The sequence below is a fragment of the Pristis pectinata genome, chromosome 8 (assembly GCF_009764475.1).
Source record: "Pristis pectinata isolate sPriPec2 chromosome 8, sPriPec2.1.pri, whole genome shotgun sequence".
NCBI lineage: Eukaryota > Metazoa > Chordata > Chondrichthyes > Rhinopristiformes > Pristidae > Pristis > Pristis pectinata.
This window is the reverse complement of record NC_067412.1, coordinates 29,877,968-29,893,780: the sequence shown is the minus strand read 5'-3', so window position 1 is coordinate 29,893,780 and position 15,813 is coordinate 29,877,968. Positions and strand designations below refer to the sequence as shown.

The 15,813-nt window shown below is 40.7% G+C and overlaps 1 protein-coding gene across 3 annotated transcripts in view; it reads right to left on the bottom strand.

Annotated features, from left to right (window-relative positions):
- Positions 1–15,371, bottom strand: part of znf598 (zinc finger protein 598) — a 32,683-nt gene extending 17,312 nt beyond the window's left edge. The window contains exons 1-6 of one of the 3 annotated variants that reach the window (XR_007956808.1): positions 14,178–15,371; positions 9,910–10,022; positions 9,316–9,445; positions 6,542–6,753; positions 4,887–5,104; positions 345–441 (exon numbers count right to left, since the gene is read on the bottom strand). Coding sequence is in view for 2 of the 3 variants with exons in the window: in XM_052022235.1 (XP_051878195.1) it covers positions 345–441; positions 4,887–5,104; positions 6,542–6,753; positions 9,316–9,445; positions 9,910–10,022; positions 14,178–14,396 (989 nt within the window). In the remaining variant the exon portion in view is untranslated. Of the gene's footprint in view, positions 1–344; positions 442–4,886; positions 5,105–6,541; positions 6,754–9,315; positions 9,446–9,909; positions 10,023–13,948; positions 14,035–14,177 lie in introns of those variants that run through there. The other 2 variants (XM_052022235.1, XM_052022237.1) reach the window with 2 other exon arrangements.
- Between the last annotated feature and the right edge of the window lie 442 nt (positions 15,372–15,813).

Below are 15,813 nucleotides of genomic sequence, written 5' to 3'. Positions count from 1 at the left end.
CCCAAATCCTGATGAGACAGCTCTAATAAAAAAAGACTTTATGTCAGGAGGATTCCACCAGAGTCAGCTCTCACTGCCAAGTACTTCTGCCATTTATTCCAGATTTATGCTATCTGCAGTTTTTTTTGTTTGCTTTTTGACTCTATAGACTGATTTCTCTGCAATGCAAATAGAAAATTGGAAGTAAATGTACTGCCACACGTGGAAGGAAAAAAAAGTTTAGTGATCTAAAGATTGTGAAAGTACATGGAGCAATGCCAAGCAGATCCAAATATATTACATGGTTGCTGAGATCTCTATAAAGGACAAGATTTTAAATTACAACACTTTGTTAATCACACTACCTGTTATATTTCCATCTGCCTCGACGGTTTTGTCCTCTGTTCTGGCCTCTTCTATTAAATCGATCCACTTCTTCATAATCCTCTCCACCCAAAATACCTACAGCACAAAGCAACATCTAGCTATGAACAAGCATTGACAAAAATCAGAATATACTCATTATATCAAAAAACGTCATTCTAATTTTTTGAGAGCATAGAAGTGACTTTAGGTTTACTTAAACTGTTACTTAAAGTCAATCATTAGAGTTGAGCATCTTCGAGCAAGCATTTGCTTTGGGTATTAACTCTCCTTGTAACACAAAGCAAATTTTGTTGGACAAACTGCTGGAAATGCAAATTAATAATGGCCCAGATCCAAAGAGAACTGCTAGATATATACAGTATGTGATTTGGCTGAGTTCAGACTTCCAAGCTTCTGTAGATATATGCAGTGGTCTGAGATAAGCTAGAGATCAGATGCATTTGCATTCAACCTCCTACTTTGGCACCAGACTCAACATCAAATGGGACTGCTGATCTTGTGAAGAGAGTAAAGCCAAATTACAAAAATGCTTTTAATTACTTGTTCTTTAAGCACCTAATTAATTTTTTTAAAATTGCAAACATTTATGTTCATTTTATTTCAACAATTTAAATATCTCAATCCTATACATTTAAAATGGCAAAGGCCTTTGACAGCAGCAAGTTTTCAGTTGTGAATGGTCAGCTCTACTGGCCTTCTGCATCTGGAGAAGGTTAGCATTGGGTAGTTGTGTGTCACAGGCAGCAAGCCAAATTCAGTCAATATGCCTTGTTTTTAATCGTCATGATAGTCGGATTCAAGGGACTTCCTCTTTAACCACTTACATTTTAAGTAATAATGGAGCATAAAGGATGAAGCAATAGGATAAATTAAAATGAAATATAAAATCATACCAACAGATCAAGAAAAAAAGGTCAAAATTCTAAAAGCCTTTCAGACAAATTAACTATATGCAGGAGTAATGCAACAGATTCAACATCCCCTTTCTGAATAATCCAAGGTTAAGTAGTATAAATCACACCAGCAAGACCCTTATGGTTTGAATTACCAATAATTAATTACTGAGATAAATACAATGCAAATCAGGCAATTTCACAATAAAGAAGGATTGTAATTTAGTTAGTTTTGGGGATGCCAATACAGATGTAGCACAAATTGGAACTCCAGGTACATTCTTACTTCATCACAAATTGCTGCTTCTATACAAAAAATAGAAGGCATTTCAAATTTTTAAACCATATCGGCAGCAATTTCTGGATCTGCACTGGAGCATGCTCATTAGGCAATGGATAGCTGGAAGAAGCAACTGTTCAGAAAACACCTGTGAAGCACAGTGTAATATCTAAATCACCTATTTAAAAACAATGGTGTGCAAACAATCCACTCAACAAAAAAGGTAGGGCTGAGTCCTTAAGAGTCCAACATTGCATATGGTTTAAAAAAAAGAGACACACAGTTCTGGCTTCAATAAAGTGGTACTTAAGGTAAAAGCAAAGTAAATGATGAGTCTAGACAAGATATTGTTTAATCTGCAGATGGAGTAATTTGTACTCCTGAGGACTCCCATTACAAAAAGATCAATGAGGCAAGGAAAAAGGTAATGTAGATTCACCTGGATGATAACTAGGAATGAAAAAAAAACGAGACTTGCAATAAAATTAAACTGGGGAAATGAACAGATAAATTCTGAAAGGGCCCCAAGAGAGCTGTGGAAGATTACTTCTCAAATTTCATAAAACCAGTTTTGATACTGCAAGCAGAAGCAAGATTAGAATTTGCAAACAAGGATTAAATTGGGATGTCAATTAGCAGTATTCAGAGGGGATATTCTGGGTGGGGAAAACATCCAGCAACGCCAAATGGGTAGAACTTAGAAATGGGTGATCACTTCAAAAGGGATTTTGATTTTACTATAGGTTCCCCAATAGTCAGCAGGAATGACAGGAGCAAATATGTAGCGAAGTCACAGATATGTGTAGAAATAATAGGGTTCTAATAGTTGGCAATTCTTAAGTTTCCTGATATTGACTGGGACTGCCACAGTGTTAAGGGATTAGCTGGAGCAGACATTGTTAAGTGTACAGGAAAGTTTTCTGAAGCAATATGCAGATGGCCCCACTAGAGAAAGGGCTACACTAAACCTCCTCTTAGGAAATGTGCCCGGGGGCTGGTGGGGGGGGGGGGGGCCGTAGCAGGGGAAGAGGGTAGGGACCAGTGACCATAATTCTATTAGTTTCAAGACAGTTATGGGAAAAAGACAGGACAAGTCCCTAAGTTAAAGTCCTAAATTGGGGCAAGGCTAATTTTTATAGCATTTGACAGGAACTTGCAAAGGTTGATTGGGAGAGGCTGTTAGAAGGTAAAGGGATGTCTGACAAGTGGGAGGTTTTTAAAGTGAGATAGTTCAGAGCCAGCATGTTCTTGTTAAGAGTGAAGGGCAAGGCTGGCAGGATTGGGGAACCATGATTGACAAGTGATATTGAGGTTCTGGTCAAGAAAAAGGAGGCATATGTCAGGTATAGGCAACTGAGATCAAGCACAACCCTTGAGGAATGCAAGTGATGTAGGAGTACACTTGAGGAAATAAGGAGGGCAAAAAAGTGGACATGGGATATCCTTGGCAGATAAGGTAAAGGAGAATCCGATTAGGTTCTATAAGTATATTAGGAGCAAAAGGGTAACTAGGGAGAGAGCAGGTCCCCTTAAGGATGTCTGGTAATCTACATGTGGAGCCACAGAAGATGGGAGAGGTCTTAAATGAATACTTCTTGTTTGTGTTCACCATGGAGAAGGACATGGGAGTCTAGGGAAGTGATATCCTGAAGCAATATTGACATTATGAAGAAGGTGGTGGGGGGAAGCAAGGGAAAAGTTTGCTGTGGCCCTGGGAGAGAGTTTTGTATTTTTGTTAGCCAGCGGTGAGATACTGGAAGACTGAAGGATGGCTACCATGCACCTTTATTTAAGAAGGGCTGCAAGGACAAACCAGGGAACTGTAGGCCAGTGAGTCATACATCAGTGGTGGAAAATTACTAGAAGGCGTTCCGAGGGACAGGATTTATTTGAACATGGAAAGGAAAGGACTGATTAGTGATGATCAACATAGCTTTGTTCAGGGAGATTATTTAAAATTGGCCAAGAGGATTGACGAGGGCAGGGTGGTGGACACAGTCTACATGGACCTTAGCAAGATCTCTGACAAGATCCCCCATGGTTGGCTGGTCCAAAAGGTTAGAAATATTATGGGATCCAGGGTGAGATGGCAAATTGGATACAAAATTGGCTTGGTGCTAGGAGGCAGAGGGTGGTAGTGGACTGTTGCTTTTCAGATTGGAGTCCTGAGGGATTGGTGCTGGATTATTTGTCGTATGTATTAACGATTTGAAAGAGAAGGTAGATGGAATGATTAGCAAGTTTACAGGTGACACCAAAATTGGTGAAGGTTGTCTAAGGTTATAACCGGTTAAGGATCAACTAGGAAAGTAGGCAACAGAATGGCTGATAGAATTTACCTTGGACAAGTACGAAGTGATTCATTTCGGGGAGTTAAACCAGGCCAGGAGATACAGTGAATGGCAGGAGTCTAGCTATTGTTATTGAACAGCGAGACCTTAGGGTACAAGTATGTAGTTCCCTGAAAGTGGTGACACAGCTAGACTGAGTGGTGTAGGTGGTGTACGATATGCTTGCTTTCACTGGCAGAGGCACATAGCATAGAAGCTGTACAAATTATTGGTTAGGCTGCACTTGTTTGCAGTTCTGATCACCATGCTATGGGAAGGATGTGATTAAGCTAGGAGAGGGGGCAGAAAAGACTCTCAGGAACGTTGCCTGGACTGGAGGGCTTGAGTTATAAGGAGAGATAGTGGTTTATGAAATTATGGAGGGGATTAGATAGGGTAGATAGTCACCATCTTTTTCCCCAGGGTAAGGGAGTCTAAAACTATAGGGCATATGCTTAAGGCAAGAGGGGAAAGATTTAAAGGGATCTGAGGGGCAAGTTTTCCCCCCTTACACAGAGGGTGGTAGGTATATGGAATGAGCTGCCAGAGAAAGTGGCAGAGCCAGGTACAATTACAATATTTAAGAGACATGTGGACAGGTCTATGGATAGAAAAGGTTTAAGAGGGATATGGGCCAAACAAAGGCAAGTTGCATTAGCATGGATAGGCTTCTTGGTATGCATGGACAAGTTGGGCCAAAAGGGCAAAGGGGCCGTTTCCATGCTGTACAACTCTATGAATCTAATGTCACTTGAGGAAATACAGATAAAGACATTGATGGATACAGAGAAAAGGGAGAAATATGCAATTAGAAAAGATGCCTCCAATGGCATATCCAGCTTCAGCAGAGAAATAACGATCAAATGGCATCCACTTGTCCCAACAAGTTTACAATTGTGTGTATTTTTTGGGGGTCTTCAGCACCTTTCTTAATGTTAACCTGAAATAAATGTGGAAAGCCAGAAGCATCGAAACACAAAGTGCAATTATACTATTTAACTACTGCACAACTATTACCTTCATTTCGCCTTTGATGTCGAGGAGCATAATTAAACTGCAGGTCAATCTGTCTATTTTGTCGGGCCTCTGCTCTGCTTTTGCTGTGGTAGGCAGCCTTGTGTGCTTTATAATCAATTTCAGAGCGAAAAGCATGAGTAAACTGCTCAGTACTACAACGCCCTTCTTCGCACAGATAGTGCTTCTCACGAAAATGATCACGAAGATAATCATAATCACTGCAAGAAAAATAAATGCAAATTTTCTAGGATTGTTCAAATAATAAATACCAGTAAGTGCATAACAGATTACAAAATGGTTTTACTCAGCGTACTGATTATAGTTTTATAAATAAATTCGAGGAGACTAATTTAAGATGGAAGAGAAGAAACAGCAAAAACAATTAGCCGAGGTTTCTAATGCAGATTCTTAACCACAGAACCCTTCTGGAAAACAAGGTAAGACAAGATTGAGTTCAACAATGATAACCCCAGAACACTCAACATCTAGGTCCACTTGAATGAGGTAGGTGCTTTCAGGAAAGAGATGGCTAAGTTTAGTAGGTTTCAGAGTCTGGCCATTTATCTGCTTCCGCTTACCGTATGATTGCCTTTGTCACATTAATGGCCAAATGATCCATTTTGCTTAAATGGAAGGATCCAATACCCCCTACTACTTTCCAATGGTTCTCTCAAACTATATCACGTTTAAACTTCGAAAAAAATTAGGAGTGGTACTGTTAATCCTTCGCTTAAATTTGAAGATATTTGGAGTCCATTTATCCAATACTTTCACATGATATAGATTCCTTTTCAATTCAGAGGAACGGGGTTGACGACATAATATTGCTCTGTTTTTATTGAGAAATTTCAGTCCATTTTTTTGTCTTTTTTTTTGAAATTTTCTTTAGTTTGGTTTGTTATATTGCTTACAAATTTTTATTGATTTGGGGATTTTTTCTTTTCTTTTATATACACAATAAATGTTTTTCTTTCCTTTCTTTTATATTATACTCATCTATTAAGAGATCATGAGATCTAAAGATTTTTTTTATATTTTATTATTCTTTATGATTATCTATGCCATGATTGTTCTCTTGATCTCTTTGTATTACATGTACAATCATCGATGTTCTATGTTAATCTGTATTAATTTGGAAACTAATAAAAAGATTGAAAAAAATTTAGTAGGTTTCTGGTGGAGTGGGATGTTGAGAATACTGCAGTTGAAGGAAGCAAAACAAAACTCCAGTTCATAATGTGACATTATACACAGACTTCAATACCATCAGATTGAAGGCGAAGACTTTTTTCTTAGTCTTTCACACCCAATGTCAACACGGAACATGATCACAGTCGGGGCATGTTCTTTCCAAACAACTCCTCTACAATAACTTCAGATGAACACACTGTAATCTACTAATACATGATATTTCCACTTCTCACTGCTCATCCTTTTAGCCTACAAATTATACTTTACAATAACAGTCATTTTTGTGTTGTAAATACTTATCTAGTTAATACAGGATGAAAAGATCCTAGTTTCTCTTGGGTTATAGCATACTGAACTACACACCAGCAAATCTGTTGATGCCTCCATAAGTTTCATTGTGTTTTGCCATTTTGTAGTTTGTGCAGCTGTGGAACAACATCCAAAACCAGTTTTCCTCAACTCACCTATAATATTCTTGAGCACCATCAGAATCACAGAAATGGCAGAAATAGTGGTCCCGTCTCAAATGCTTAAGTAATTCATCATTATCTAGATAACGATCATCACAGAATTTGCACAAAGGATGGCCACGATGTGAAGTATCATCTGGGTCACCATGTATTCGATGACGAGCAAGGTCCTTACGACTATACCATTTTCGTTCATAACTGAAAATCTGAAAAGGCATTTAATGATAATGAAATAATTTATTTTATCTAGGAACAATTACAGTAGAGGTATCTAGTTTGCTTTGTAAACTAATCTGATAGGTGTACAAAATAATAATAATTAGAAATTAACTTCTTACCAAACTAGAACTCTTACATACATAGCCATGTAACATTAGTCTTCAAATTTACTACGAAATAATTTTTAAACATTTAATTTGTGAAATGGCAAATTGTTGTATGATACATTAATATAAATTGTATATACTTGAAAAGGTCCTGTACAACTCAAATCAAAAACATCTAAAACAAAGCACTGAATGACATTTGAATGCAAACAAATTTATAATAAGACTAGTAACATAGTTAAACCAAAAGGTGTTTGTAATTTTGATCATAAAAAGATTAGAGAAAACAGTTATTTTATTTTTTTATATATAAAAGTTTTGATAGCATTTCAACATTATTGCCCTCAGTCAAAAATAACCTGATTTAATGATACTTCTGAAGATTGAAAATAAAAGCCTATGGAAGTGATTTCCACCTCAAGTTTTCAAACATTTCTTACATTTTCAAATTGAAACTGGACAACAAAAGCAAGTCAAAATATAGTTAAAAAAGTTTTAAAACAGAATTTGAATTGATCACGATATTAAAACTATGCTTGGCTTTCATCACTGAAAATAAAACTTATAAATTTGAAAGCTGCAAAACATGACCCACCAGCAAGCCAAGGGTCAACTTCAAAATAATTCATTGTTTGGCAATATTGATTTCATCCATAGGACTCAGTGAAATAGGTTTCTACAGGGGAAATTAATTATTGCAACAAATAAATATGCAATAAAACAAACTAGTATTGCTCATGGTGGCCATGAAGCCAACTGATGGCACAAAAACCATCTGGTTCACTAGGTTTCTGGGAAGGAACTATGTTGTGATTTACCCAATTGGTCAATGCAAATCCAAACCCACATAAATTTAGTCGATTCTCAACCCTGAAATTACCTATCAACCCAGTAATAAACCACCAAAAAAGTACACAAGAACAGAATCAGACTGACCACTTGGCAACGGACATAGCTGGCACAGTCAACCTCACATTGGGAGTTAGGGGTTAAAATTGAAAGATATCACTAGTTAAGCAAGTCACAGAAATGCATCTTCTGGCCAATGTCCTTGAACTTGTCAGATAGGTGGTGATACACAAGACAAAGAAACAAAATAAAAAGGGAGGGGAAAATAGGCCATTTTACTCATTATGCCTGTGATGGCAATCATCAAGATCATGGCAGCTTTTTTAAAAACCTCAGTGCCATTTTCTTATACTCACCACATATTTCCTAATTTCCAACTATTTAATCGATCCCCAGCTTGCCTATACTCAGCAACTGAGCCTCCACAGCACTCTTAGGCAGAGGATTCCAAAGATTCATCAACCTTTAGGTGAAGAAATTTCTTCTCAGCTCTGTCCTGAATGGCTAATCTTCAATTTTGAGACTGTGATCCCTCATTCTGGACACCCTAACCAGAGGAAACAAAATCTCCACATCTACCCTATCAATCATCGGAATTTTAATGCTGCAGCAGGAAGTAGTAGCCTTTGGAATCTCCGGGTTCCATAGTTTCAAGTCACACATGGGTAAGAAGACAAATTATTGCCCTCTTTCAGTGCTAAATCAATGGGAAGAAGCCAAGGATTGCAAGGAGACAGAATATACTCTCTTGGAAATTTCAATGGCCATCAGGAGTGGATCAACAAAAGTAGCTACTGACTCATCCAGAGGGCACAACTCCCAGATCAGGCTTGTGGCATCAGGCTGAACCAAAGTGATTCAACAGACAATCAATAGATACATCACTTCAGAACCACCCTGTGCAGTGGGAACTGTTAGAAGTTTTTGTGAAGAACAGAAGTTTGATCTTCACTGTGAGAACAACTTATTCAGTAACAGCATTGCTACAAACAGCACCATGTGTATCTAAAAGTGAGACACCCGGTTAAGCAATTCCACAATCAATCAAATTTCTATGATCCTGCCACATGCAGATGTGAATGCTGGTGACTTATTAAACAATGAGATGAAATGGCTCCTTAAGCACTTTTGAACATCACAAGAAACTCAAAAGCAACCCAAGAGAAAGCAGTTTGCACTACTGGCAGAGCATATTCTAGCATAATGCTTCCAGTCCTTCCACCAGCAATGCACCACAGCCATCTACAGGATACAATGGCATCAAGGTTTCTTTGACAGCAGCTTGCAAACCAGCATTCTCTGCCACTTGGAAAGACAAAGGCCCATGGGAACATTACAACTTCAGCTGTTTAAACATCCCAAGTCTATCTTCACCAAAAACTGTAATGATTCAAGTCATCATATTACAACAACTTAAGGCCAATAGGGATGGACAAAAATTTGCTTGGCAGCAAATCCTACACTCCAAACATGAATACTTTTTTTTAAAAAAATGTACAAAAGCAGTTAAAAGAGGCTGGCAAGTAGACTCACTTATAAAATGAATTACACCACTAGATAACTAATACCTCAAAACCAGGATCAAGAACTCACCTGGAGGTGTCTTACACACAGCTTACAGCTGAACATCTCATGTTGCTTCCTCATGTGATGCTCTAGGTCTTCAAAAGTATTAAAAGGTCTTGACTCAAGGCATACTGAGCAGTCATGTTGCAAGAGCTTCCTAATATAAATTTTAGAAATAAAGTATGAATCAAAAAATATCGAATATGAAATGTTTTTGTTTTAATATGCAATATTTGACTAGTCAAAATACAAGCAACCGCTAAAAGTAATTTGCAAGTTCACACAACATACCTTCTGTTTCCGGACCATATTGACTATCTGAATACCATGCTGCAAGGTCCATACACCACAAAACTAACCTGTTCAATTTTCAGCCCGTTTTTATTAAATTAAAAAATACAGTATTTATGGTTACAAGTTTATGCTTCTCATTTTCTCCTCCATGAGATCTGGTATGCTAGGAGAAAGAAATTCTTCCCTCAAGTGTCTGAAGTGAACTAACAAAAATTGGCATGTTTCACTTAATTTTAAAAAGCCATGAAGAAAATTAATAGAAGAACTTATACATGCAACACTGGAACTCCTGGAGGGTCACTATTTTTAAAGTGAAAACTGAAGTACCTGAACTGGGTATGAATCCTTCCATCAGCAATATAAATGTCATATTTCTTTTCATGGTGGAATTGATGAGTTGTTATTGTTGAAAATGGAGCAATTTTCTTCACAAACACAACCTGCAAGGAACACAAATTAGTAACTTTATTAAAATACAAAACACAATGGCCAGATTTGACCAATAAAAAATATTGAAGTTATCTCTATTCACCACTATTATAGTAAACAGATCCAGAAGTATCTGGAGATATTACGTTCAATTCCATTTCTAAGAGAGCATCAAACACCCTCGAGTAGTTTCACAGCTTGTGTTGAGGTGGGTCCTTCTGCTGCATAGGCGATCATGAATACCCTCATACTTCTTGTTTGGTTTCAATAGATTTGGAGATCTATCGTCTGCACTCAAAGACAGAGCCCAAGTTAAAATTATGGGGCAAAATAGCACTAACAACTGTAATATTTCTTGAAGCTGCTGCGTTTTGTTTTAAATGAAGTCTTAAAACCTCAGTGCTTACCATATGGAATATAGAATACAAGGGGGGCAGTGCCAAAATTCACATCTATCTGGAACACTGCTTAAATTTTGGACATCATATCTCAAGAATGAAATACTGGACTTTGAGCAAAAATGATACAATGCAGGTTCATCAGTTAATCTAGGGTTTGAGGTAAATTATGAGACATCTGAAATAATGCTAATAATTTTTAATCTTTTAAACCCACCTGAAAAAGGACATGGAGATTACAACCCCATGATCCAGTTTGTTCTTTGCCTTGCATATGGTGCTTTAGATTCTGCACCCCCCCACCGGCACCCCCATCACCTCTTCCATCCACCCCAAAATTTGCTGGGTCAGAATAGAGTTTAAGCCAATAATGCATGTCAACCACTGAAAAAATTCCACTACTCTGCACTATTCTGTATTCTAGAAAATACCATGACAAATATTTCCAAATTAAAATCTTAAAAGCTTTCGAGAATTACCAGGAGGTTATATCTATTATAGAAAAGCACCAGCAGTTTTTACACTTTGCACCTGCCAACTAAAAACTTTAAATTCAACACAGAACTGAAATTCTTACACTGACATACATCTACTTGCAGGCAAGCCTATATCTGCACAGTGGGAAGCACTGAAAGGAGAAATAGCAAGAGTTCAAGGCCAACATGTTCCTGTAAGGGTAAAAGCCAGGGGTAACAAGTGCAGGGAACACACTGGATGTTGAGGGATATCAAGGCATGGATAAAGAAAAAAAAGGAAGCATATGAGAAGTATACAGTAGGGAATGAATAACAGAGGAGGCCCATCAAGAATACAAGAGTGTAGGGAGTTGCTTAAAAAAAAAATCAGGAAAGCAAAGATGGGTCAAAAAAAATCACTGCAGACAGGATTAAGATAAATCTGAAGGCATTGTACGTGTATATTAAGGGCAAAATAATAACCAGGGTAAAAGGTAGAGCCCATTAGGGACAACATGGTCAATGCCTGCATGGAGCCAGAAGGTTTAGGCAAAGTCCCAAGTGAATACTTTTCATTGGCATTCACAAAGGAAACAGACTTTGCAGTTGGAGAATTCAGTGTAAGGGTAGGTGAAAGTCTAGTGCAACTCTCCATAAATAGACGTAATCAATTCCTTAGCAGGCTTAACACTGGATAAATCCCCAGGACCAGATGCAATTTATCGCAGGCTCCTACAGGAGGCAAGAGGCCCTGGCTGAGATTTTTAAATCTTCTCTGGACACAAGTGAGGTACCAGATGACTGGTGAACAGCAAATGTGGTCCCTCTTTTCAAGAAAGGGAGCAAGAAAAAGTCTGATAACTCTAAACCTGCAAGTCTAACACTGGTGACAGGGAAGATACTGGAAAAAAATCCTGAGGGAGAGGATTAATGATCATTTGGGAAAGCAGGAACTAATGAGAGACAGCAAACCTAACTTTCTCAATAAGGGCAGATCCTGTTGACCAATTTGGTGTATTCTTTGAAGAGGCAACAAAGTGCATCGATGAGAGCAGGGCAGTGATTTAAATGGATATTAGTAAGCCCTTTAAAAGGTCCCACAAATGAGACTGGTTCAAAAGGCTAGGGCCTATGGGATCCAAGGCAAGTTGGAAAACTGGATCTAAAATTAGTTTGGCAATAGGAGACAGAATGTGATGGTAGAGAGTTGTTTTTGCAATTGGATGCCTGTCACTAGTGGTATCCCACAAGGATCAGTGGTGGGACCCTTGCTGTTGGTAAAATACATGAATGACTTGGATGTGGTGGGCACGATCAGCAAGTTTGCAGATGACACAAAGATCAGCAGAGTCACTGTTAGTGTGGAAGGTAGTCCTAGGGTGCAGAGAGATATTGATTTGTTGGCAAAATGGGCTGAGAAATGGCAGATGGAGTCTACTTCAGACAAGTGTGAGCTGATGTATTTTTGGATGTACTATTTGAGCCTAGAACATACACCATGAATGGCAAGGTCATGGAGAAGTCCCGAGGAACAGAGGGCTCTTGGAGCAAATGTCAATAGATCTTTGAAGATGGCAACATATTTAGATAACATGGTTAGGAAGGCATATGGGATACTGGCCTTCATTTGATAGGCATCAAATACAGAAGTAGGAAAGTTACACTCCAACTTTACAAAACCTTGGTGAGACCTCAGCTGGGGTATAGCATGCAGTTCTGGCCACTATACTATAGGGAGCATGTGATAGCACTGGAGAGGATGCAGAAGACAATCCCCAGGATGTTGCAGCTCAGTTACAAGAGACTGAAGAAACTAGGGTTGTTCTCCCTGGAGCAGAGGGGTATACCCTTCATAAAATTGAGGGGTATAAATAGAGTACACTGCAGGAAACTTTTCCCATATCAGAGGTACAGAAAACTAGAGAATATAGCTTTAGGGCAAGGGGGAAGAGATTTAGAGGGACTACAAAGGAGATCTTCTTCACAGACAGTGGCAAGTACCTGGAAAACACTGCTTGAGAATGATAGGCTGGGTTGCTGACAGCATTTAAGAAGTGTCTAGATGAGCACTTGAATCGCTTAGGCATAGAAAGCTATGGACCAAGTGCTGGGATATGGATTTAATGCAGAAGGGTGCCCACTAGTCAGCGTGGATAAGTTGGGCTGAATGGCCCATTTCCATGCGGTACGATTTCATGACTCTAATAACTTGAGTATTCCACTCTGAACTTTCCAGTGTTCAGTGAGAGATAGCTTTAAGTCACCAGACGAATTGCTATTTGGATACATCAAGCACAGTCTTACTTTCCAGTAGGAACTATGTAGCGTGACAAAATATTACAAATCTCTTGATTAGAACTTTGAACACTTATGATGTCCGCACCAGTCCAAATGATAATAGGTACAGAAAATACCGGAAATTCACAGCAGCAAAAAGCGAAATCAACGTTCAAAGTCAATTTCAATGAACAGCCCCACCCAAAAACAAACCTTTGCGATGTATTGTCCTTCTACATGATCACCCGATTTAAAATCGTAAAGCAAAACTCAATGTTAAGAGCCTACCTACCTTCTGGCTTTTGATCCCTGTTACTCTAACCGGGAAAACGAAAGTCTCTTTTGAAAAACCCAATCATTGTCAATCGTCAGAGTTACGTACATTTGACAATACCCTCGGGTACGTTGCAATGCTGGTTAATGTGACACTGCACTTGGGCACGTTACAACAAGGCAAGTTAACTTCAAAAAGTTGTGGGGCACAGGAAGACGAACTTGGGAGGCAACAGACGAGCTTAGAATCCAGAGACTACCAGTATTAACCAATGGGCACCAGATCAAAACAGATTTAATTATCTTAAGCACCAGAGAACTTTAACATCGTTTTTATTTAATTTCCATCCCCAAACCCTATATTTTGTGTACATCAAGGTCTTTGGAAACATGGTAACTGACAGGACAAAAAGGGTGTGATCTCGGTTCAGTGCAACGCATTGATCCACACGCTGCGGGAGACCTGATCACTTGGTGCTCAAGAGTGTTAAAAAAAGACATAGTATCCTATCGTCCCCAGGTTTGTATACTCACCCGCCCAAGTCCACAAGCAGACGGGCCCTAAACTCTGGGCTCAGGGTGCATGCGCGCACCCACCAGCGAGGCCCTTTGTGGTCTCGCCAGCCTCTGCCCCGGAGCTGGGCCGGGACCACTCCTCCTAACGCCCAGCTCCTCCTCCCTCCCTCCCTCGGCCTGAGCGCTCGCTCCCTCCCTCCCTCCCTCCCTCCCTCCAGCCCTCCACTGACCCCACGCTTCCCTTCACCTTGTCGAGCTCCAAGCGGCAGACGGCGCAGTACTTCTGCCCACACAGGGCCCTCATCTTGGTGGAGCAGCGGTAACAGACCGGGTGATCGCACTTCCCCACGGCGTAAATCTCCAGCTCCTGGCAGCACAGGACGCAGCTCTTGTCGGCCCCTGCCAAGGCCGGGGCGGCGCGATCACTCACTCCGTCCTTCGAAGCAGCCCGCCTGTTAGAAGCCATGCTCAACGCTCTCCGTTGGACCCTCAGCTCTCTCCAGAGGCCCCTTCACCGGCTCACCCTACCCCCGGCCACTGACGTCACCCCCACTGGCACGCGTAGGAACTGACGTCGCGCGACCTGTGACGCAACGTGGCAGGCGCGCGCTCTGCGAGGAACGCTGTGAGTTTGAATGGGGCGCGGGCTGCCGTCGCGGGTTAACGGGCGCCGGCGGCAACCGCTGGCCCCGGCTGATGGACGGGGCATGCGGGCCCTCCCGGCTGATGGACGGGGCATGCCGGCCCTCTCGGCTGATGGACGGGGCATGCCGGCCCTCCCGGCTGATGGACGGGGCATGCCGGCCCTCCCGGCTGATGGACGGGGCATGCCGGCCCTCCCGGCTGATGGATGCAGCATGCGGGGGGGAATTAAAGTTGGAACAGGACGGGGCAGTGGCTCCCAAAAGCGAGCGGGAATGGGGGGTTGACGAACAACCCATGCACCTTGTATTAAGATAACGTGTAGGTCAGTCCGTCTCGGCTGGTGTTTATCCGAGTCCATCGGCAAAATCTGTTCTTTCCTGCCTTGTGTGCGTGTCATACTCCCCTCTACACCCTGTAAACAACGTTTAATTTATGCTTTTCTAGTGAATATTGTGTCTTTGATGCAATGTGCCTGTCATGCTGCTGCAAGTAAGTTTTTCATTGCACTTGTGCATACATTAAATTTGACTCTGACCAAACTCTTTCCCACACTCATAGTCACACTTTGTATAAACATCTTTCTCTTCTTAAACTTATCCCCAGCAAAAAAAAAGGCAGTTTCTCGTTTTAAAGATCTTACCACCCACTAATCTTGGGTTCAATTCCGGCCACTGCCTGTAAGGAGTTTGTACGTTCTCCCCACGTCTGCGTGGGTTTCCTCCGGGTGCTCTGGTTTCCTCCCACATTACAAAGACGTACAGGTTAGGAAGTTGTGGGCATGCTGTGTTGATGCCGGAAGCGTGGCGACACTTGCGGGCTGCCCCCAGAACACTCTACACAAAAGGTGTATTTCACTATGGGTTTCGATGTACATGTGACTAATAAAGATATCTTATGTGTTTCTGACCTTCACATTTATTTGATGCTGTGAATCACAACAAAACACACTTTTGGGGGGGGAGGGGTGTATTCAAGAGGTGGAAGTGCATTAGAAGCTTGAAAACCATGTACGTCAATCTTTTTAGTCAAGACTCTGCATCACAACTGAAAGGGAAGAGGAAAGATTGCAAGTATATAGTAGTATGAGGAGGATTGGGGCTGGGATAGAGGCTGGTAGGTGACAGGTGGAACCAGATGGGGAGGGTATGATGGGCTGTTACGGACTCAGTGAAAGTCCCTTTAAGATAGAGAGTGTGTGTGTATGTGTGTGTGTGGGGCGTGCTTACGTCAATAGAAGA